General features: G+C 42.9%; 1 protein-coding gene across 2 annotated transcripts in view; it reads left to right on the plus strand.

Moving 5' to 3' along the window:
* Window positions 1-25,175, plus strand: part of atxn7l2a (ataxin 7-like 2a) — a gene marked incomplete at its 5' end in the record, with an annotated part of 54,662 nt that overhangs the window by 21,217 nt on the left and 8,270 nt on the right. For both annotated transcript variants that reach the window (XM_083938807.1, XM_083938806.1), the window contains 4 exons: window positions 4,639-4,721; window positions 11,198-11,412; window positions 23,548-23,728; window positions 24,003-24,124. In XM_083938807.1, the coding sequence (XP_083794933.1) occupies window positions 4,639-4,721; window positions 11,198-11,412; window positions 23,548-23,728; window positions 24,003-24,124 (601 nt within the window). The remainder of the gene's footprint in view (window positions 1-4,638; window positions 4,722-11,197; window positions 11,413-23,547; window positions 23,729-24,002; window positions 24,125-25,175) is intronic.

The following is a 25,175-nucleotide window of genomic DNA, read 5'->3' on the forward strand; positions in this document are numbered from 1 at the left end:
AGCGATGGTGATGCGTGGAAAAAAACACCTGGTCTCCTTACATACACCTCCCTCAGCCACTCTTTCATCATCTCCTCATCCATCCAGCCCTTTTCATTTGCCTTAATAACGACTCCAGCTGGAAAAGTCTCTTTAGGCAAAGTCTTTCTCTTAAAAATCACCATAGGCGCCAGTTTCTGTCCATTTGCGTGGCAGCCAAGCACAACAGTAAACAACGCTTTTTCATACCCCACTGTGCGTATCGCTACCGTTCTTGTCCCCTTCTTCTCCACCGTGGGATTCACCGGGATGTCGAAAGTGAGCGGCACCTCGTCCATGTTGGTGATGTGGCTTGGCTGGATGCGTTTGTCAGTGATGTGTTTGCTGCAGTAGGAGTGGAAGCTCGCCAGCTTTTCATTATAATCTGCCGGACGTTGCTGCGCTACTGTAGTCCTGGTCCGGATGGAAAAATGGCACCGTTTCATAAAACGAAAGCACCACGACGGACCTCCTTGAAAATGTTCAATTTTCATTTCTTCCGCCAGCGTTACTGCTTTTAGTCGAACAGTGACCGTCGAAACATTCGCCCCACTCGTTCTTTGCTCGATGATCCACCGCTCGAGTCTTTCCTCCAACTCGGACCACCTCGCCTTATGTCCGCGGAAACTCAGCAGCGTCTTCTTCACCTGTTGGAGTTCGTTTTCCATCTTCCTCCACTTGCGAACCATCCATTCATTAATCTTGAATTCTCTCGCGGCTGCTCGATTTCCATGTTCCTCTGCATAGCTGATAGCCTTCAGTTTAAACTGTGCTTCATAGGCGTGTCTCTTTGCCATTTTCAGGGTTGTTAAGACAACAATGTTCTGCATAAAGCACATACCTGTTCTTTTATACACAATCCACGCCCACACTTCCCCCTTTAAAGTTCTCACGGTGGTCTCAACAACGTCCACATTAACAACACACATAGGGCGCGCCGCACTATAGGGCGCGCCGCACATTTTGAGGAAAAAAAAAGACGTTTATATGCGCCTTATAGTCGCAAAAATACGGTAGTAATAATTTGGATGGAGTGTACACCAGAAACCTTTTGATGTCAGTGTTGAACTAAGGACACTTCTTGTCCTCACTGTCAGTGTCAGGACAGTTGTCATCTTCCCTTTCCTCTTTTTCTTTTCTATTGGCACAATTTGTACGACGACATGTCTGTGCAACACAGTTCTGCATAGAAACAGGAACACAGTCACTTTCTTTACAGCTGCAGTGTATCACATGCAAAACACTCTCACTCTCGCCGTATTTCTTGTCATCCAGGTGGCTCTATTTTTCAACCATATCCAGCAGGTGATGGAGCACTTGCTATTTTTTGAGACAGGAGCGCATCGGTACTGCTCGATGAAGCCGCGGAGTATGCCATCTTTCCATTCTGTTGACAAACAGCTGCTACCTTAGATCCCACCGCGCCCTACCTAAAATGACCTATAAGAGCTGAAGAGTCTCTAATACAGTCTCAATGACTGCTCATGGACTCCAATCAAACTGTTAAACTACGTAGTGCTGATCAAATATGACTAAATATTCTCTTACTTTATTGCATATTTCTCTCATAAAGACTTTTCAGAAACATATTTTATTGGTGTTTAGCTGTAATATTAGAACATTTGTGACCAAGTCGAGCCAAAACTAAGCCCCACCGACCGGCCGGACAAACTTTCTCTTTGAAAGTCACCGACTTCACTACCCTTCCACTCAAAAATCTGTTTTGGTTCTGTTTATGTCCTCTGAAATGTCTCACATTAATTATTGTCACTTGAATCTGAGCAGATTTTGTCACTAGAAAGGTGTTTTCACATTCCTCTCCTGAAGGAGGATATGTCTGTGCACTGAGCTCTGAGATTCAAATGTATTAGGGCAAGCGTTAGGTGGAACATCACGAGTAAATGAACTAATCGCTGTCCGATATGTGAATCGCTATTCGAAGGGGGAAAAACTTCAACACAACACCATCAAGGAAACCTGAAACCTCCAGCTCAGATCCAACTGTCAGTACAGAGAGAAAACACGCTGCCATTACAGCTGTCAGCCACTGACAGTTACAAGATAAACAAGCTAACAGGCTAACAAACAATAGAAACTAATAAAAGATGCTAACTACACTTAGCATTCTAATACGTCTGCGAGTCCACCATTTTAGTGACAACATATTCCATAGTCCATTCATCTGAGTATAGATCTGACCGATGCCGGGTAGGCAGAAACAGCAAATGAGCTTTTCATCTCCATCTCTGAGTTTTTTGTACTTTCTATGTGGGAAATCCATGTTAAACAAAATATGAATCATATTAGAGTATTGTTTTATTATTATAACACATGTTTGGAGTGGGACTCTAAGAGGAAAAGAGTTGTTGTAAAACGATGGAGCAGGATTTAGCAACTCTGGAAAGTTATCACAACAACATTATTTTTTTGTTTTGTTGTTTTGACAATCACAAAGTAAACTTATGCCTAATCCTGTTCATATTTCAAATTTAATCTAGCGGGTATGGGTGTGTGCATGTACCATGGCCCTGCTTTTTCGGCTTTCTGTATCCCTGCTTTGCAGTTTCATTAAACGCAGATGACAACTGTGGCTGGAGGCATTATTTTTGCCCGTCCTATTAGGGATTAATATTTATCTGAAACTGAGACATTTTCTGCCTGGGAGCAGAAGCACGCCATCCTGTGAAATTGACTTATCTACAGTCGAAATGCATTGGTCATATTTTAGGCAAATAGGAGAAATATCCATGAACCTATGGGTTCCCAACCAGACCTCTTTTGAATATTATTTGGTGCTACTAATCATTACTGAAGCTACATAATATAAAATTGGTGCTCCACAGTTTTAGAGTGCTATTCACTTATACACTGCAGTTGGAAGTGTGGACAGCTGTAGATGTGCATTTGTTATGAATGCATTACTTATCAAAAACTCTCTCACCAAAAGCCAGTCATTCAGGTAGGTTGTTCTTGTTTTCTTGGTCACAGTAAAGATGGTGGACTTGAGGCACGTGGCATGACAGACTGAGCCAGTGACAGGTTGAATATCGTTGTAAACAACTGGCACTGATTGGTCAGCACATCATAGTCTGATGACCCATCCAGTGATACTGTCTGTTCCTGCTGCTTTCCTGGTGTTCACACACTTGACAGCAGTCCTCAGGTCATGCTCAGAAATGGAGATAGATGTGAACGGTGCACTCACTCGTCCATTAACATCTGTTGAATCAGATTTTTTATTCTCTCAATGGACTTACACACTCATAGACATACAGCAGAACAAGAAAAACAAATGTGGACAGTTATGTCACATCAGTTTTATTTATGTATTCTTAGGGCGCACCCACACTGTCTAGCTGTACCGTGCCCAAGCATGTTTCACGGCTAAAGTCTAGTTCGTTTGACCAGTGTGAGTCCAACCGTACCGCGCCTAGCTGCGGCCCGCTTGCAGTCCATGGCCCGCTTAGGAGAGGCGGGCTTTTGTAAAGCACGTGTGCACATGTACGAGCATGAGGCCTACGGCGGTTCTGACGTCATTTTATGTGCGCCTGTCGGGACATAGAAAAAAGAAGGAGGGACCATGCACAGACATTTAAAACAATGGCGGTGAAAGGTTCACGTTGGTGTGATGTGGAGGTGGAGTGTTTACTGCAGATTTGGTCAGATGAAAATATTAAAAAACGCGCAAAACTCTGAGGTCTATGGAAAGATTTGTAAACAAAGAAACGTATCGCGATGATGTCATCAATGCGTGTGACGTGTTACGGCGTGATGACGTATAGGCAGCAAGAAGCATTCTGCCGAGGCCCAGGCAGTGTGAGTACAAACAGGCCTGGGCCGCGGGGGGAGAGGCAGGGGGGGGACAAGTACCCTAAAGCACGGGGCACGGTACGGATGGACAATGTGAGTGTGCCCTTATATCACAAATAGAAAAATTGCCTCAAGAGGCTTTACAATCGGTGCAGCAAACATCATCCTCTATCCTGAGACCCTTGACTTGGATGAGGAACAACTCCCAGGCTTTGATCTCCTTTATCCTTCTCTCCGCAACAAGCTGCAAGTCTGCCACTGGTTGTTGTGGAGAGGGTGAGAACGGTTGTCCAAGATGGCTTTCCCTCCTCATCCTCTCTGCCACTGCCTCCACACTATCCAGTTCCATCCTGATCATCTAACTGGCCTTCCTGACCAGCCTGTGGAGACTGCTGCCTGTCAATATAGTGATAACTTTTCATTTTGCCAAAACATTTCTTCAGTCCTTGCTACATATGTTATACATGTCTCGACAGACGTGGATGTAAACCACAATTTGATGACTTTACTGGTGGAGACATACAACCGTGAGGCAGTAATTCTCTCCTTTTTAAAATAAATTCTGAGCCTTCACAGACTGCGCGTGTAGTCACTCACATTTTGGCAGCACTGCAAGCTTATGCACAGTCACTGAAGTTATGCATGTAAAACAGATGAAAATCGACTTGAATCTAAAACGACGCCCCAAGTTGTGGTTATACGTGTAAACCACAGCTGAAACACACGCTGTTTTGTTGTACGTTTTGTTTGTTGGTGATATTGAAAACACTATGTGGGGGTAGATCTGAGGTGCTCTCTCTGTTTCTTCAGAGAGGGAGTGTGACTTGGACAAACACTGCGGCGTCCTTGACCCTGACAGGAAGAAGGTCTGCACTCGCCTCCTGACATGCAATGTAAGCTACACACACACACACACACACACACACACACACACACACACACACACACACACACACACACACACACACACACACACACACACACACACACACACACACACACACCCCTAAGACTCACCCTACTTCAAGGCTCATTAACTACATTTGTTCATGGGCCAAAGATAGAGCATCCACCCTCTGAATGCTCTATGTCTCTAGTTTGTGGTTGTAAAGTTTCATGAGGCTGTGATTATCCTAGAGGTCGCAACAGCTCAATTTATACAATGAAATGCCCTCACTACAATGAAATGGCTACTATGAGGACTAACATCCCCTGGATAATATTAACTTTAACAAGGAGTGCCCTTTTATCTGCATGCTAATGTTCTTTATTATTGTCAATCATGCTTGTTAGATCCCAGGGAAATACCGTCAATATTTTTTCGAGAGATGCACTGATGATTCTTTTTCAATGTCAATATGCCTGTGAATGTTCGTCCAGGTCATCGTTATCCTCAAAGCAATTTCAGTCAAAAGCAACTGGACTTGGTTATTTGTCTAGGAAGACGTTTCACCTCTCATCCAAGAGGCTTCATCTGTTCATGTACGCATCTGACCAGGCTGTGACTGGTCCAACTAACTGGTGTGAGATCCAGGTATTAAACCTCTCACAAGGCCGATGATGTCACTGAAACCCTTTGTGCTCCAAGTGCCAACGGCCGTCGTTACAGTGGCAGCCTTTGGTGGGAAGTAGGTTTCTACTTCGTTAGTGCTCTATTGAGTCTGATCGACAGTCATTGGGGTCACAGGAGGCCATTTGTGAACAGTTGTTCTTTGAGGTTAGATTGTTGAATCTCCTGAAGAAATGAAAGGGCTGCATTGTAAATTGGAGATAAGTGGCTGTCTCAGCCCTCCTCCTCTGTTTAGCGATGGTTTTTCTACTTTTACATAGATGGCTTCTTTTACTCCTCTTTCAAACCATCTGTCCTCTCTGTCCAAGATTTGGACATTGTTGTCATCAAAGGATTGGGCTTTCTCCTTGAGGTGTAAGTGGACAATGTCCAAATCTTGGACACAGAGGACAGATGGTGAGTCGGTCTCAGGGGTTCGGCGGAGCCTCCGCCGCGGAGGTCAAGACACACCCGACTCATTGTGTCAATTCAACGTGTGACTGTCGTGGTAGTACGTCTTGTGATTTCTTTCTTGATATTTTTATCCATACTAACTATGTTGAGCAAAAAAAAGAAAGTGGTCGGACGAATATGTACAACATGGATTCACATGTATCACCGAACGTGATGGGACCCAGCGTCCTATTTGCATGATTTGCAATGCCAAGTTGAGCAACTCTAGTCTCGCACCGGCAAAACTAAAGGAACACTTCTTGAAGCTGCATGGAGATGGGGAATACAAGAACACAACGCTTGCTGAATTCAAGGTGAAGAGAGCCAGATTCGATGAAAAGGCCACTCTGCCTGCTTTTGGATGTGTACCCATTAACAAAACGTTCCTCCTGCTTACTTGATCGCAAAGCAGGGCAAGCCACACACCATTGGTGAAACACTCATAAAACCAGCTGCGTTAAAGATGGCAAATCTGATACTCTGAACAGCGGCCGAAGGTAAATTATCCCAAATTCCTCTTTCAAATGACACCATCAGCGACAGAATAGAGTATATGAGTAAAGACATCTTGGCTCAAGTAGTCGCAGATCTGATTTCAAGCCCGGCAAAATTCAGCCTTCAACTCGACGTGTCCAAAGATGTTTCTAATCTAAGCCAGCTTGCTGTTTTTGTACGCTATGTGAAATACGACATTATAAAAGAAGAATTTTTATTTTGTAAGCCTCTTACAACAACAACTAAGGCAGCCGATGTGAAGAAGCTTGTGGATGACTTCTTCAGAGACAACAATCTTTCCTGGGATATGGTTTCTGCAGTTTGTACGGACGGAGCTCCAGTCATGCTGGGAAGAAAGTCTGGTTTTGGCACGCCAGTAAAAGCCGATGCACCACACATCATTGTTACGCATTGTTTTCTGCACAGGCATGCGTTGGCAACAAAAACCTTGCCTCCAAAAATTGGTAGAAGTATTAAAAACTGTAGTGGAATGTGTGAACTATGTGCAAAATAGTGCTCTGAGGCACCGCATCTTCAGTGAGCTGTGTAAAGAAATGGGCTCTGAATTTGAGGTACTTCTGTACCATTCTAATGTTCGGTGGTTATCCCGGGGACAGGTGCTGAATCGTGTTTTTGCCATGCGTGTGGAATTAGCCCTGTTTTTGCAAGAGCACCAACATTGTCATGCAGATTGCTTCAAAAATTCTGAGTTCATTCTCATTTTAGCATACATGGCTGATATATTTGCAGCTCTCAATCATCTCAATCAGCAGATGCAGGGTGGTGGAGTTAACATCATGGAAGCGGAAGAAAACCTGAAGGTTTTTCAAAAAAAGCTACCGTTATGGAAACGACGAACAGAGAACAATAACTTCGCAAACTTTCCCCTTCTGGACGACTGTGTCAGTAAGATCGAAGATGTGTCTGGAATCGGAGACAAAATTATGTACCCATGGAAATGAAGCAAACAATTGCTACGCACTTAGATGAGCTTGCAAACTCTCTAGACGGATACTTCCCTACAAGAGAGTCATATCCAGCATGGGTGAGACAGCCGTTCACGTTTGCTGTTGAGACAGCATATGTCAATGATGAATACTTCGACGAAATCATTGAAATTCAGCAGAGCCAGGTTCAACAACAACTCTTCAGAACAACGCTCTCAACTTTTTGATGTCAACAAATGGAGAAGTATCCAGTTATTGCTAAGAAAGCCCTGGAATTTTTTTATACCATTTGTTACAACATATCTTTCCGAGCAATCCTTTTCGAGGATGCTGGACATAAAAACACTTTGCCAAGGTGAAGACACGCATATCTGAACTGGTCTCTCAAAGGCAACAGCAGTCACACTGATTTGCAGGTATGTAATTTGTTGTGAGTTCATGCACTGTGTTGGTTTTGTTCTTTGAACAAGGTGATATTCATGCACGGTTCATTTTGTGCACCAGTTAAAAAAACATATACCTATGTCTTGAATTTGAAAAAAATCACATTTTATTTTTCACTGAAGAAGGGTTCGGTGAATGCGCATATGAAACTGGTGGGGTTCGGTACCTCCAACAAGGTTAAGAACCACTGCTATAGAGTATATAGTAGTGTAAATTTTTCAATCAACATTTTTAGTTAAGCCTCTGGAACAGCGTGTGTGGACTCTACTGGAGGGATGAACATCATTCTTCAATAAGATATACGTTAATTTGGTGTTTAGACGATGCTGGGGGAAAGTTCTGCTTAACATGTGGCCCCAAATTCTCCCATAGGTGTATAGCATAATTTCCATTAATTTGATTAATTTAAAAAATGTTGATGCATGAGGATGGGAATCAAATGCAGTGTTTCCCCTAGGAGGGAGTTGTAGCAGTGGAGGTGAAGTGCATGTGCAGGGGAAAAATTGTGAGCTTGCAAAGCGCACCCTGCTAGGAAGGGCTCTTTGAACTTAAAGTGAACTAAAAGCACCAACGGGCTCCTTCCTTTTGGATTGACTTTGGCTTTGACTTTCCATCCACTTGAATGGACTTAACTATGAGAGGAGCTGGTACAGGGGCCAGTAGGTAAGTCTTTAAAACACTCTTTTAATAAACTCTGGGTTCACTAACTATGGTTTTGCTGCTTTGTTTTCTGTAAGGACTCTTCTTATGCTACTGCAGAGGTTTGGTGTTATTTTCAGCAATATTAGTGGTTAAAAAAGACGTTTGAATGCCTTCACTGTACTGCCCGAGCTAATCAGTGTTAGCCACGTCAGGCTGTTAGCGACTCTCCAGGATTTCTCTGTTAACAGTTTTTACACAAAAAAAATTGTCTTGATGACTTATTTGATGAGTGTATTTGCTGAAAAAGACCATGGGACGATTTTACGCCGAAACTTTACTTTAAGTACGTACGGTAGTGATGTCCAAATGAAGCTTCATGAAGCATTAGTTGTATTTGTTGAGTTCACTAGATGGAGCTCTTGGTTTAAAGAAAAGGGCTCAGTGAATGGTGATTCAGTGTGTTTTCGAGCCTTTGTTGAACAGAGAGCTTCCTCTAGAAGAGTATATTGAGAATGCATCATAAAGCTTCATTTGGACATCACTAGCAGCAACAATCACTAACATACAGTACTTTTGTGCACAGTTACTCGGCTAAAAATTCAAATGTGATTTGACAAAGAAGCAGTTATGAGTGACCCGTATCACCCAGTGTTTATTTTGACAACCATTTTAAATTTAGTCATAGTCTTAGTGAAAATGAAAATGACAAGTCATCTAACACACTCTTATTTTAGACTGTTTGTTCCTCACCATTAGTTTAAATATTTAAAGTCCAATGAACGTCTGGTTATCATATAAAGACACAATATAGGCAAAAATGCTTCGATTTAAGTTCATTGTTTATTTTCTTAAACCAAAACATTATCGATAAAAATAAAACAATATGTCCCTTTATGTTAACGTCAGATCACTGTATGTCCTTTAACAGAGCAAACTAACGAAGAACAGAATGCACTGGACTTGTAACAGTGTGCCTGCTCATAAAAAAAAAACATAGTTTGATGCTGTTTCTTTAACGAAGGTAAAGTAGCCTCACTAACACATAACGGTCTCTGAGGGAATCTGTATGTTTGCTGTTAAGTTAATGTGTGATACTCAAAAATGAAATTGCAGGACTGTTTTCCCTTCAGCAAGGGATAATATATGTGATCAGCAGACGGAGCACCGTGTCCTCACGGCACACGGCACACGACGCTAACGGGTGTCCGATAAAATTAGTTTGGGAACATGTTTTTGATTGTCCTAACTGGCTGCAGCTGAACTTTTGACGGGTGCCCCATTTATATTTATCCTGTCGTGCATATTGAAAGTGCCGCGATGGACGAAGAGCTGATTCATGAAGTTGAAATGACTTATCTAAACAAGGCCTCATTTTTCAGCTTGTTATTAATAAATACAATGAATAGCTACAGTATGACACCATTTCTAAATCACTTTCTGCATTATGTACTGTGAAGAGGTTTTCATATCACCGCATATCAGAAAACATATGCTGATATTTATATATACACATATCTCTGATCGGCCGATAATATTATTGATGTATCGTTCTAGCTCTAGAATAGCAATATTTCTACTTTATATAACCTCTAGAATGTGCTTTTCTAATTATACAATTAGTGCAGTAAATCACTGCCAAACCATTTAATGGATTCGTTTTCTGACAGACTGAATTTTTTCTCATTTAAATAATATAAAGTATTAGCTGGTTCTTTTTTTGTATTTGATTTCATTTAATGTGGAATTCATTTGGGTTTGTGGAAAACATCACTGATAACGCTGGGAATGTGATGGTCGTGTACTTTCTGCTGTCATTTAACAGACTAAATCAGCTTTTCTTCTTAATCAGTTATTATATAAAAATAAATCAATATGTTAAGTGATTTTCTGAGCCAAATCATAATCCATTGAGGACACAGGATCAAATACTTAAAACATCATTCATGATCATTCATCCTTTGTGTGCCAGGGCACAGCTTCATTTACTCAGTACAGAACAGTCTCCTGACCCATAGCTGAGACCCGCAGGTGAACCGGGGAGCTGACAAAATGAACAGCAGCCACTTTAGGATGTATTTATGTCTTTGAGTTATAGCAATAATCCTAAAGCGCTAACAAAAAAAATGGGGTTTTAATGATTATGATGGCCAGTAAAATGGACAGTTTTACTACAGCAGTGATTCCAAACCAGGGGCACTTGTACACCAGGGGTGTACTTCTTCAGTTGCCAGGCGATATGTGAAAAGATAGTTGAGAACTCCACTAATTCAAACAACTAAAAGTTATGATTTGACCAAAAGAATATATCCACATATTAACATTAAGTCAACTGTATCACTTGAACATAACATTCTGTAGTTAAGTGTGTGAAAACTTGTTGGCAAGTGAGCACAAAAGTTTAACAGAGTAAAACTAATGACTGAAGTTCAAATGATTAGCTAGAAGTAAAAAATGAGAAATTAGTTCAGTATGCATTCTTCTTCTCCATTTCCTCTATTTTAACCTACAAGTAACTATGATTTAAAGTGGGGTGAACCTGTAGCCTCTGCTGCAGGTTGTTGGTAGGACTCGCGGTAGGCAGCAGCTGTAGTCGGTTCAACATACAGAACCTTGATATTGCTGGGCAGCAGTCACAGCAGTGCTGTTTGAAAGCATCTTTACCCCTCAGATTATGCATCACAATGCTTATCATGTTGTGCTGGAAGCCAAACTTCTGACTCAGCGGACCAGTTAATCATTTTGTTTAACACCAGATACAAGTTTTAGCCGTCTACTTGAAATTAATTCAGTTAAAATAAAATGGTGATGAGGTGCATGTGTCCTGTGCCCTGCTTTTCAGATCCATTCCATCCACCAGCGGAGGAAGGTGGTGGGCCGCAGCAAGAATTTTGACCAGTTAGTGGCAGAACTGAAGACTAAGGTTCGTGAGAAAGGAGCCCAGTCCCTGGAGGGAGGCTTCTCCTACTCTGGACGATCCCCCAGCCCAGAGGCTCCCAGGGAACATGCTGGGGCTCCACACTGCAGGAGACCTCTGGCAAGCCTCCCTGCTTTCAGGTTAGTGAATTTTACTGAATCTAGCTAGTGATGTGTGACAAGTGTATATGTGGCAACTATGGCATTTCTAGACATTTTAATCCTTCATCTTCATATGAATTTGATCAAATTTGTGTAAAACAAAACCAAATATTTTGCAGTGTCTGGGACAGAGTCACAGGGTCCTTCTGAGTTTAGTTTGAGTCTGTGAGGTCAGTTTTTTACAGTAGCATTATGACCATGGCCACGGTCACATGTTGCGGTCTCTTGAATGCACTGTTATGTGCTTCATGGAGACATGGCTACACAGAGTGCAAAGGTGACCATCACCTGCTTTCAGTTGGCACACTGCTCACTCCGTCATCGCTTAACTACAGACTCAACGCTCCAATGCCTTTTCCTGCTGGAATTAATAAAGTGTCTGGTCTGTCTATTTTTTTCAGCAAGGTGTAGGCTGGTCCTCACTATTAATTTTAGGGGTGGAACGGTTCACAAAATCCACTGTTCGGTTCATATCACGGTTTTCGGGTCACGTTTTTCGGTTCAGTTTGGTTGTTTTTTTTCTATTTCTTTTAGATTCTAAAAATACTTTGTATCAGATCTGTAGCCTAATAATTTAAAAAAATGTAATCAGATATTCTTAAGGACATGTCATGCAATCATGCAAAAACTGAAATAATAAGGCAGCTTGTTTATGGATTACTGTAACAATCTTAAATGAAAGTGAAGTGAGATTTTGAAACAGAAGAAGAAACATTGCTGCATTTACGCTTTTATATATTTAGTTGGCAAAAAGGTAAGAATATAAACACTTTTACATTTTCAAATCTTTAAAAAAAAATATGAAGAAAATAGGTTTTGTTTCACTAAAATACGCACAAACTGCAATCACTGAACTGACTGAAATAGGCTACATCAGGGTTGTTCAGTTAATGTGGAATTAGAGCCGGTTGACGAAAATGATCCAAAATGAGAGGCTGTAAAAATATGAGCACCACATTAATGGATATTGTAAAACAATGCAGCGACATAGGAGTAAATATATTCTTTATTTTATCAATATAAATAGTAGCCATAGGCCTCAAAGTGCAACAAGCTTGTCAAAAACTATCCTTATTAAATGAACAAACCTGCGAACTAGAGGTTTACACTCAATTATTGGACTAACGTACAAGTTTGAGGCTCTTCTCCTTTACTTGAGTATTTTATTTCCATGCTACTTTATACTTCTACTCCACTACAAATCAGTGGAAATATTTTACTTTTTACTCCACTACATTTATCGGATAACTTCAGTTAGTAGTTACTTTACCGGGCTTACAAGCACATATGAAACATTAGTTTATTCATCAAAAACAAGACTGACAAAAAGTTAAGTAACATTAATGCAGTATTTTTTACAGTTCAGTGGAAAAGTGGTGTTGAAATTAGCATGATTTTTCTGAAAATGCTTTATTAACTTCTCCTCTTTACACTCAGCTATGGCTGCAGAGTAAACACAGGCTTCACAGGGACAGAATCTAAAACTTCTCTGTCCATTCTCTGGTGAACTAACGGTTTTCTGTGACAACTTTTCCTTTTTTCAGAGTAGAAAGAGACATTGCGGTGGTAATTTAACCACAGATTTAACCAGACAGAAACAATTGAAAACAACAACAGAGTGGAGCTTAGCGAGCTGTTGCCAAGATGATTCAGAAACTCACGAAGAAGAGCGTAGCGAGAGTGAGCGTAGCGTTGTGGCCGCCCGCCTACAGGGAGCTCGGGGAGCAAGTCAACCAGCGTGCCGGTATTTGACTCGCTGAGACGGATATGAGAAAGGACAGTGGTCATGAAGGCTTACGCTACGTTGCACCTCATAAACCGAACGTTTAAACGAACCGTGACAAGCGTACTGAACGAGACAGATTTTTTTAAGAAACCGTTCCACGCCTAGTTAATTTATAAAGTTAATCTACCTCCATGTATTTTAGTGTTCCTAAAGTGTTCTTGTAGTTGATTTAAATAAAAAATGTTCCTGTCTTCTTCCTATTCACAGTCTAATCTTAATCTGAACTAACTTTGTGACAGTATTTATTTTTGTTGTAGTGCTCATACAATCAATTTACCAGCCAAACAGCAATAGCTGTAAAGAGCAAAAACCACATAAATTATGTTTTAAGTGCTCAGAACTGGTGTCCCCCTCACATGACTTTTGTAGCAGTAATGCAAAAGTAATTTCTCCGTGGGTTTCATTGTAAAATTCACTATACATCCACTAATTAGTTGTACTCCGTGAGAATTAAGATACGAGGGTCTAGCGTCCGCTTTGGGAGTAAGATGTAACTGCAGGCGAGTCTCTGGGACTTCATCTCCCAGAGTTCCTTTGGAAACCAATAGTATTAGGTATTATACTAATACCTAATACCCCGCCCCCCCGATTCAGGTAGGCCGACAACTCTGATGTTATTCCAGTGACTCCAGGACACCAGTTCAGACTCCAATCTACCTGCCACGTTGCCGTTTAGCCAATAAGACACACAGACAACACAAGTGTTGTTGACCAATCAGCTAGCCAAGCCTTTGTTGCTGATCAAGCCCCGCTGTTTTATTGGACTTTCAAAATAAAAAACGAGAAGAAAAATAAAATGTGGCGGCATATTGTTGCAACAGAACAAAAAGAGGATGAGGAGGACGAGTACATTTTCTTTTTTTTTTTTTAAAGACGTTTTGAGACCATCAGTGAGATGACTAACTAAAACTGCCAACTAAGACAATTAACAGGCAAAAAAGAAACAATTACAATGCAACTAAACTCCATTTATCCATCTTCAACCGCTTGTCCTTGTCGGGGTCGCGGCTGGCTGGAGCCGATCCCAGCTGACATCGGGCGTGAGGCAGGGTACACCCTGGACAGGACGCCAGTCTATCACAGGGCACATAGAGACAAACAGAGACAGACAACCATTCACACTCACATTCACACAGGCAGTTTAGTGTCATCAATTAACCTAACACATGCATGTCTTTGGACTGTTGGAGGAAGCCAGAGAACCCGCAGGCACGGGGAGAACATGAAAACTCCAAACAGAAGAACACATACACTGCCACCTTAGCAAATAGATTATGCCAGTCCGTGACTGACTTCCTTTGTTGACCAAGCACTTTCCTACCCAGCATGATAACAATATATATAGAGAAGTTGTATCAGTCAGGGGGGGACGGATCCCCCAACAGGAATAAGCAAATGCAAAAGTGAACTTCCTGACCAACACTTTTCTGGATACAGTCATGAACTGATGACCAAAAACTTTGGGTTACTTAACGTAAGCTCGGTTCTTTGATAACAGAGTGAGGTGTTTCACTATGGGAGATATAGATGCCTCCCGGATTGCATGCAATCTTCCGCAGCCATAAATAAAGCAGAGCTGGGAAGTTACTATTACAGGGACCCTGACGTGTTAGCCCGCCGCACAGCCTGTGCCAAAGAAGGTCCAGTGACATCCAGCCTGTAAAACTTAACAAAAGTGTGAGGCGTAGCCCAGCTCGCCGCAACACAGATGTCCCTTACAGACACTCCCCTGAATAATCCCCAGGAAGTGACTCCTGGTGCAAACTGCAGGCAGGACGGGCGGATGGAAAAGGCCTGCATATCACTCACACGCTTTGCTGTGGTCAAGGCAAAGAGCAACACTGTTTTAAGAGAAACAAACTTCATCTTCACTGCCTCTATGGGCTCCAACGGGTGCCGAGAGAGGGCATCCAACACAACTGACAGGTCCCACAAAGGAACCAGTGGCCTGGAAACTGGAAGCTTGCGGCGTGCACCCTTCATGAAGCGACCAACTAAAGGATGCTGCCCCACCGGCTTCTCTCCGAAGCCCACATGACAAGCTGAGATGGCCGCTAGGTATACTTTAATTGTAGAGAAGGCCTTTCCCTTATCTACTAATTCCTGCAGGAAACACAACAGGTCAACCACCGAGCACTGACAAGGAATGGTGTGCTTAGAGACGCGCCATTCCTCAAAAACCCGCCACTTACCACTCTAAAGAGAGCGAGTGGACGGGGCCCTTGCACTCTGAATGGTGGCAATGCAGGCCTGCAATGTTCAGGTTCCACCTCTCACGGGCCAAGCCCAAAGAGCTATGCGATCTTGATGAGGGTGGTAGATCTCTCCACGTGCCTGGGACAGAAGGTCCCTGCGTATGGGGAGAGGCGATGGCTCGCCTGCTAGTAGCTGAACTATTTCCGCTACCCAATGCCTGGATGACCATCGTGGCGCTATCAGGATTAGCAACAAGCCCTGCTCCCTCACCAGAGTAGGGGAGATCAGGCTGAGAGGTGGGAATGCATTTTAACTTACTGTGTACTGTTGCACTGTTCTAATATATTCAGTTAAACAAATATCAACCAGTATGGAAAAGATAACCTTTATTGTGAAGGAACCTTTATTGTGAAGGGACCGGATGTAGGGGTTGAAAAGACGGTTGTTGTGTTAGTTGGGAGCGGGCCAAGATGGCGAATAAAGTTGTTGTTGAGCCGCAGTAAAAGTTTGCATTCTTTTCGTTTAACATTGGTAGCAGAGGATGGTTAGTAACTACAAAGTACCTCCCGGCTTCGACGAGGGAAAGCCGTATGAAAGCTGGAAGAATGAAGTTGCTATTTGGACCAGAGTCACGGAGCTCGACAAAGACAAGCAAGCGCTTGCAGTTGTTTTGGCGCTGTCCGGGAGAGCAAGGGAAACGGGGATGGAGATACCGGCAGACAACTTAAATGAAGATACCGGTATGAAGACTTTGTTAGACAAACTTGACAATTTGTTTCTTAAAGAAGAAAAAGACCGAACATATGATGTGTATTCAAGCTTCGACCGGGTTAAGAGAGACGGCAGTACGTCTATGGCGGACTACATGATAGACTTTGAACAACGTTACTCTCGGATGCGCAAGTACAAGATGGAACTTCCTGATGCTGTTTTGGCTTTTAAACTGTTGGATACTGCATGTTTGGACACAAAAGACCGACAGTTAGCCCTTACAGCATGCACAGATCTTACTTTTGCATCAATGAAGTCAGCACTGAAGAGGATATTTGGCGGTAATCCGGCTGGTGCATCCAGCATGGGAATTAACCAAGAAACGGTATATATCGCGGAGCAGAGACGAGAGAGAGGCAAGTCATGGCCACAAAAGGATCAACAGAGAGCACCGTTGTCTGGCACAAACCCACTGGACAGGTATGGCAGGAGATCAAAGTGTGCTGTGTGTCAGTCCACATTTCACTGGGCCAAGAACTGTCCACATAAAAGTGAGCAAGTCAAGTTAACCGAGGACCGTGTAAATGGTCAAGTTGAGGAGTGCAATATCACTCTGTACACAAAAGAGTTACCCTCTGCAGCAGAAATCTTTGTGACAGAGTGTTTTGGTTCAGCTATTATTGACACTGCATGCACACGGACGGTATGTGGTCAACAATGGCTGGATAGCTACATCACTAAGCTAAGCGAGAGAGAGTTAAATGAGATAAAGAAAACAGAGACACACAGTCAAAGACCCTTCAGATTTGGAGATGGAAAAGTGATACATTCCACAAAAAAGTAAAAAATTCCTGCAAAAATCGGAGAGACTGGATGTTACATTGAAACTGATGTCGTCCCAGCTGACATTCCATTACTTTTAAGTAAGGACTCAATGAAAACAGCAGGGACAATACTAGATATGGAAAATGACGGAGCAGTGATGTTCAACAAACCTGTAAGACTTGACTTTACAAGCTCTGGTCATTACTGTGTAAACCTTATGAACAACAAAAACAATAGTATTCAGTGTGATGAACATGTGTTGACAACTGCAGAAAATGAAACTTCATCAGAAGAAAAGGAAGAGTATGAAAAAAGGAGCAGTCACAGAGCAAACGAGTTCAGTGACAAAACAAAAAACCTTGCTGAAACTGCACAAACAGTTTGGTCATGCTTCTGCTTACAGGTTACAGCGGCTGCTAAAGAGCTCAGGAAACAACGATACACACTGCCACAGCATCCTGCAAAAAATTGTAAGTGAATGTGATGTATGTCAAAGATACAGTAAGACTGCACCCAAGCCTGCTGTCGGTCTACCACTGGCATCTCAGTACAATGAGACGGTGGCTGTAGATCTGCATGAACTTATACCAGGTGTGTGGTATCTCCACATCATTGATCAGTTCACACGATTTAGTGCAGGCAGCTTTTTGACCACAAAGAAGTCTTCAGAAATAGTGAAACACTTTGTCCATGACTGGATAAGTGTGCATGGCCCACCTCAGAAGCTATTCAGCGATAACGGAGGAGAGTTTAACAATGATGAAGTGAGAGATATGGCGGAGAACTTTAACATAGAGATTGAGAGCGTACTCACACTGTCCTCCCGGACCGAGACCCGGACTTTAGGGTACTTGTCCCCCCTCCCTCTCCCCCCCGCGCCCCAGCCCCGTTTGTACTCACACTGCCAATGCTTCTTGCTGTCCATACGCCATCACGCCGTAACACGTCACACACATTGATCGCGTGTGTGTGGCTTTGTTTACAAATCTTTCCATAGACCTCGGAGTTTTTGTGCGTCTTGTCGACTGTTTTTGAATATTTTCATCCGACCAAATCTGCAGTAAACACTCCACCTCTGCACCACACCAACGTGAACCTTTCACCGCCATTGTTGTTGTTGTTAAATGTCCGCGCATGGTCCGTCCTTCTATTTACATGTCCGAACAGGCGGACATAACGCTACTACCGTAGGGCTCGTGCTCGTGCTCGTACAAGTGCGCACGCTCGTGCTCGTACATGTGCAAATGGCTCCGCTAAAGCCCACCTCTTTCAAGCGGGCCGTGGACGGTCCGCTGGCCGCAGTTGAGCGCGGAGCGGGTCCACTCACACTGCTTAAAGGTACTAGGCTTTAGCTGAAAAAACGGTTTTGGCCGCAGCCAAAAGGACAGTGTGAGCAGGCTCTAAGACAACAGCTGCCTACAGCCCATGGAGTAATGGACTTCTGGAGGGACACAATCAAACGCTTACTGAGACCATAATGAAAGTAAAGGAAAGCAATGGTTGTGACTGGAGCACTGCTATGGACTGGGCCCTCACGGCAAAGAATACCATGCAAAATGTGCATGGCTACAGTCCTCATCAGTTGGTTTTCTGGACAAAATCCCAACCTGCCCTCTGTGCTCACTGATAAACCCCCAGCTTTAAAGGGCACAACAAAAAGTGAATGGGTAGCAAAACACATCTCTGCATTACATGCATTAAGAAAAGCTTTCACAGAAGCAGAGTGTTCAGAAAGAATACGTAGAGCGCTGAGAAAACAAACACGTAATACAGATGAAAAATAAGAAGCTGGAGACAAAGTGTACTATAAGCGAGTGGACTGCCATGAGTGGAAAGGGCCAGGAGTCGTCATCGGTCAGGATGGTGCTGTGGTATTTGTCAGACATGGAGGAACCTGCATCCGGGTACATCATCTCAGACTGAGAAAAGTGAATGCAGCAAACATGAAGCAACATGTCACAGAGGATGACGTTGACAATGACACAGACTTTGAACAAGGACAGGACATTGATGATAATAATGGAAATAACACAGAACACACTGGTCCACAGGTGCAACAAAGGTTCATGCAAAAAGACCCTGCAGAAATGACCACAGGGGGGCAGAATGAAGAAGAAAATCTCACAAGTGACATAGAGCATGTAACAGATCTCAGTCTGAAGGCAGGACAAACTGTGAAATACAAAGACAGTGGTATTTTACACACCGCTAAAGTTGTAGGGCGTGCAGGAAAAGCCACAGGTAAATACAAACACTGGTACAACTTAAAGTATATTGAACCTAGTGATGTTGCAGGGACGACCGAGTCAGCCGATATGTCGAGAGTAGATGATCTTAAGGTTGAAACCCATGTTACTGAGACGACTACCCCAGATATATGTGAGGACATATTTGTAATTAAAGATGTCTCATTTGACTCAGCAAAATGCCAGGAAATAAAAAAACTGGCACCATAATAATGTGTTTGAGGAAGTTAGAGATGAGGGACAGAAGTGCATTTCCACCAGATGGGTGTGCACTCTCAAAGAGTCACCCACTGGGCCAGTACCCAAAGCACGACTTGTTGCTCGGAGTTTTGAGGAGTTAGAAGCATCAGAGCTACAAAAGGATTCTCCAACATGTGCTACTGAGTCTCTTCGGCTGCTTGTGGCAGTGATCTGTCAAAGACAGTGGACAATTAACTCTATGGACATAAAGTCAGCATTCCTACAGGGAATGCAGCTATCACGGGACATTTATATTAGGCCACCACCTGAAGCTGAGAGCAAAGGGATGTTATGGAAACTCAACAAGTGTGTCTATGGTCTGGCTGATGCCTCCCTATACTGGTACAACAGAGTAAAAGAAATAGTACTCACAGCAGGAGGAAAAGTGTCTCAAGTTGATCCAGCTGTTTTCTATTGGCTAGATCAGGACTGTACTGTCACTGGAGTTCTGGCCTGCCATGTGGATGACTTCATATGGGGAGGCAAACAAAATTTCTCCTCAACAGTGATACCTCAGCTCAAATCTGCCTTAAGTGGGGCGTGAAGAGCATGGGAGCTTCTGTTATGTAGGGATGGACTTTGGGGCTGTTAACAAAGGAGTGCAAGTACACCAGGACAACTACATTCAGCATTTGCAGCCAATACATATGGACCATTCACGAGCTGTGGAACAAGACTTGCCCCTAAATGAGAAAGAAAAGGATCAGCTCAGATCTAAGATTGGCCAAATTCTTTGGGTTGCAAGACAGAGCAGGCCAGATGTAATGTTTGATGCTAGCAACTTGGCGTCAGGACTAAAAAAGGCTACTGTACAGACTATTCATGAAGCAAACAGAATAGTGTGTAAATTGAAGTCCAAGAAGGTAGTTCTGAACTTCCAACATTTAGGTAGTGATAATACACTTTGGCTGATCGTGTTCAGTGATACCTCATTTGGAAATCTCTCAGATGGAGGCACTCAGGGAGGACACCTTATCTTCCTAATGGGGGAGAGTGGAAAATTCTCACCTCTTGCTGGGCAGTCAAAGAGAGTCAAGAGGGTTGTTCGCAGTACACTTGCAGGTGAAACATTGGCAATGTCGGATGGGATTGACAATGCCATCTTTCTGTCTACACTCTTTTCTGAACTGACTGTTGGTAATGTTGTACAACCCACAAAAATAACCTGTCACAGACAATCATTCACTGGTAGACGCACTGCAGTCTACAAAGTCAGTCACTGAAAAAAGATTGCATCTGGAGATAAGCAGCATCAAAGAACTTATTCAAACCAAAAAGGTTGAGCGGGTCCTTTGGTACAGCACAAGAGAACAACTTGCGGACTGTCTCACAAAGAAAGGAGCTTCGGCTCTACAGCAACTGAAGGCACTTAATGATGGACAATGGGAACTTGATTAAACGTCCAAACAAACACACAGTTATTTTTTTTTAGGTGGTATGTTATGATTTATGTCATCAATGTTGTGGTACATCTGTTTTAAACAAGAATGTGTATGTGCGTGTTAAAAATATGTTAATAGGGCTCCAGTTGCATACTAGGAGTACATTGGTTTAATTTTTTTTTTTTTAAAGGACAGTGAGTTTGTTAACTTACTGTGTACTGTTGCACTGTTCTAATATATTCAGTTAAACAAATATCAACCAGTATGGAAAAGATAACCTTTATTGTGAAGGGACCGGATGTAGGGGTTGAAAAGACAGTTGTTGTGTTAGTTGGGAACGGGGATGGCGAATAAAGTTGTTGTTGAGCCGCAGTAAAAGTTTGTATTCTTTTCGTTTAACAATGCATGTAGCAGCCCTCTCGGCCACGGGTGGGCCAGAGCATCCACACCCAGAGGTGCATTTATGTCAGACATGGAGGAAAACAGTGGACACTGAGCGTTTTCCTGCGAGGCGAAGAGATCTACGGCTGCCTGGCCGTATTTCTGCCAGAGCTGCTCTACCACCTGTGGGTGGAGAGTCCATTCTCCGTACAGGGGGTCCCCTCGGGACAGAAGGTCGGTGATTTATCACCGTAGCGGAATCTTTGACTGCCTGCTCCCCAGAGTGGGAGCATATGAGATAGTCGTCTATGTACGAAAATATTCTGATGCTGCTGTTCCGTAACGGAGACAGAACCGCCTCCACACACTTGCTGAACACCCTTTGGGGCTAATGACAGCACGAACGGGATTGCTTGGTATTCGTAGGCTTTGCCCTGATAAGCAAACCTGAGAAACTTCCTGTGTGCAGGATAGATGGCAAGGTGAAAGGCGTCCAAGAGATCGATCATTACAAATCAGTCTCCCGGACGAATAGATCGACAAAGCACCCTGTGTGTCAACATCCTTAATGTGTATTTTCATAGGTGTTTGTTTAACACACGGAGATCTAAAATGTGACGGAGGGATGAGCTCCCCTTCTTCGGAATGAGAAAGTAACGGGAGTAAAACCCTCGCTGAGCCTCCGCGCTCGGGACCGCTCTGATAGCTTGTTTGTGTAGGGGTGTTTGTGTAACAGGGACGTTATTCCGTCCTCTAAGACACGTGCTGAGTCTCCCCTGACCACTGAATCTAACACACTGTTGATTCTGGGTGGTTTCATGGCGAACTGAAGCCTGTACCCTTGTGAAATAGTGGACAGAAACCATGGGTGAACTGCGCATGCGCGCCAGTGGTCTGCACAGACGGGTAGTGGGCCCCTGTAGTCGCACTGCAGTGACGTCACGCCCGGTAGCCGGAGGGAGATGTCTCCCTCCTGAGGAGCGCAAGCTCCCCCTGCAGGGACTAAAAGGCCATGACAGTCTTTGGTTTTTATTTTGTTTTGGGGAAAGCACTTCGCCCTTAGCTCTGGGCCTGGCTGCGAAAGTGCATGTTTTATTTTGGAACACTGTGGAAGTACTTGGTGACACTGTGTTACTCGTTGCCCCTGAGTCTCTTCTCCATGAACATGAAGGGAGAGAAAATGAGAGCCCACACCTGGAGAACTGGAACCTACCAGGGTCTCTGAACAACAAACTGCAGGGCTTTGTTGCATCTCCCTTCCCCTCTTCTTTGCAGGAGGGTTAGACTGCGTAACAGCTGCCTGTCTCTGTGGTCCTGCACCACCCTGTCTCCCCCTTGCTGCTGCGGCCGCAGCGGCATAGCCCGCCCTTGGAACAGAGGGGGCTTGAGGGATTTGTTTCCGGGGCAGGCAGAGGTCAAAGGCTTCACCTTCTTTTTTTCTGAGAGTGCTAGTCTCCCGCATCTTTTCCAGAGCTGGACCGAAAAGACCTTTGGTGGGGTCGTATGCTGCGTCCATAACCTCTGCATTCTGTGCATCGCTCAAGCCTGAGTGGTTCAGCCAAATGGCTCACAGTTGAGCAGATAGCCAAGCTAGCCTAGATAAGCTGAGGGAGCTTACAAGGATTCTTCATGGGAAGAAAGCGAGAATGATTTAGGAGGGGCCGGTCATCTGTGGTAGTATGAGGGGGCGTGACCCCTGCACAGTTTGACCTGTCTGTCATAGACAGACGTTGTGTCATTGGAGCTTCCATAGTTGGTCACGCCAAGGCGATTCCCATAGTGAAACACCGAACGAAGTTGGAAAAAGAACCCTGTACCTTAGAGCAGTACCATAAGACATGAGTTAATGCGTCTTTGTCAGGGCATTTTCAGCACCTGGGATCACTTTTAAGCTTCATTAACAATTAACCTATTGTGAACATTACGTGACATGCACTTGATATAACGCAGGATGTTGGCCCATTCATTTTCTGTAAATGTAATTCTTCAAGGAACCAGTAGATCTATATTTCTGCAATAACATTGAGTAGTAAAGTGATGCTTCAGGCCCTTACCATAGCTTGAAATAATAAAAGAGGAGTCTCTGCAGTTTGGAGGGGCTGAGGTTTTTTTTTTTAATTGCTTTCATTCCGATAGGGACAAGTGGTTGAAGATGGATGGATGGATGCTTTGATTCCAATTTAAATTGGGCATGTAATTCATTGAAGGGTTTGAGGTCCTGATATTTTTAAAATCACCAATCACTGCAATACCCCTCCGCACCCTTTCCTTCCAATAGAGAGAAGGTTTGGTATATTATTGTATATTAACTAAAAAAAGAAGAGAAAAGTTGATTTTTTTTTTCCAGTCGACCTATGGCTGTATCAGAGAGCAACCCAGAGGAGGAGAAACAGCGTCAGGAGGAGGAAAGTCTCCAAGCCCCTTCACCTCTCGTCCATGGTCGAATCTCCAGTGATGAAAGTGAGGCAGAAGGACCCAAGGAGCCCGTTGAGTTCTCATCTTCTGCTACATATCCCAGACCTCTAGCGGTGAGCACTTTGTACTTAGGTTAAACAATTATAGGAAAGGGGCACTAGTGAATTCAGACATTACATTATGTATTAAAGCTGGCCAAATCTTTGATATTTCGGCTTGAGGACTTTTAAGGAGAGTGCAGTTTTTAAATTTTTTTTAAAGTTGCTTGAATTGGCATTAAGCATTTTCAAATAACAGAACATGCTTGTAAAAAGCTCCAGTCATGCAAAGAACACACAAAACAAACATTTGCCTGTAACACATTTACAACAAGCCTTCTCTCTCCAGATATGTTCATTTGGCAGCCATGCGTTGGGTCACGGCATCTACACGTTTGACAGGAGACTTCATCACCTGAGGTCAGCTCTCAGCAGCATGCTAGAGCAGCACATCAGCGCCCACCTTTGGAAGTAAGAAACTTGACCTTGCATTACTGCTTGGCTTTACAGCTTTGATCATCTTTTATGGGGCTAATTCTTAAGATTCTTTAAAAAGAAAAAATAATTTTGTCACTGGTATTCATATAGTAAAACTACTTAATATTTTCTCCTTTTCTAAATGTTTCTTTTCCTTCTGTGACTGAAAATACGGTTTCAAAAGGTTTTGAAGGTAACAATACACGTTTTGCTACTGATACCACAACTGGGCATTTTTCCATCCTGTTTTTAAGTATGAATCTATTTTTCAACACAGACCCATTTATCAGTTGAACAAAATAAGATGAAAAGTGAAATTCTGAAAGTAATGCCACAAGGTTATTATTATAATTTAAAATTATTGGTATTATTTTTATTAAAGATATTTAGGGCTGTAAACTAGTGGTCGCCACTTGCCAAAAGCATATAAAATATTCCCATGCAACTTAATTTCAGAGGGCTCCATGCCATGTTTGTCCCAATGGTCATGCTCGTGCAATAAATTCTGCATGATATAGCAAAACATGGTAGTAACTATAAAATGATAAATTAAGACGGTAGCAAACCTTAGCGCTAAACCAGTGTGTCGCACTGCAGTGTTTCCTACAGAGCAGGTAGCAATGTGTGGTGTAGGGCCGTACGGAGACCTTTTGAGGGGCAGGGGCTCTGATCTCTCCCCTGTGCAGACTCTGACAACAGATATGTGAACTGCTTTTATGACAATGACTGAACTCACGATTGGATTTGATTCACTATACTGAGTTAACAATACGATGTTTGTAAAAAAAATGATCAAATCTACAAAATATATAGGCTATTCTCTTCTCTTTTCTTTTTCAAATGAAAGAATGATTATTTCTGAGTTATAAATTGCAGAACAGTGCACATTTCCTTTTCTTTGTAAAAGTTAAACTGAACATATACAATATATTTTTATATAATATATAACAAAAGCAATAATTGAATTAAAAACAAAGAAACTAAGGCTTGGCCTGTGTTCCTTGTGAATTCTTCTTTGTGAATTGCATTTTTTAAGTTATATCAG

Source organism: Echiichthys vipera (genome assembly GCF_963691815.1).
Source record: "Echiichthys vipera genome assembly, chromosome: X".
NCBI classification, from domain to species: Eukaryota; Metazoa; Chordata; class Actinopteri; order Perciformes; family Trachinidae; genus Echiichthys; species Echiichthys vipera.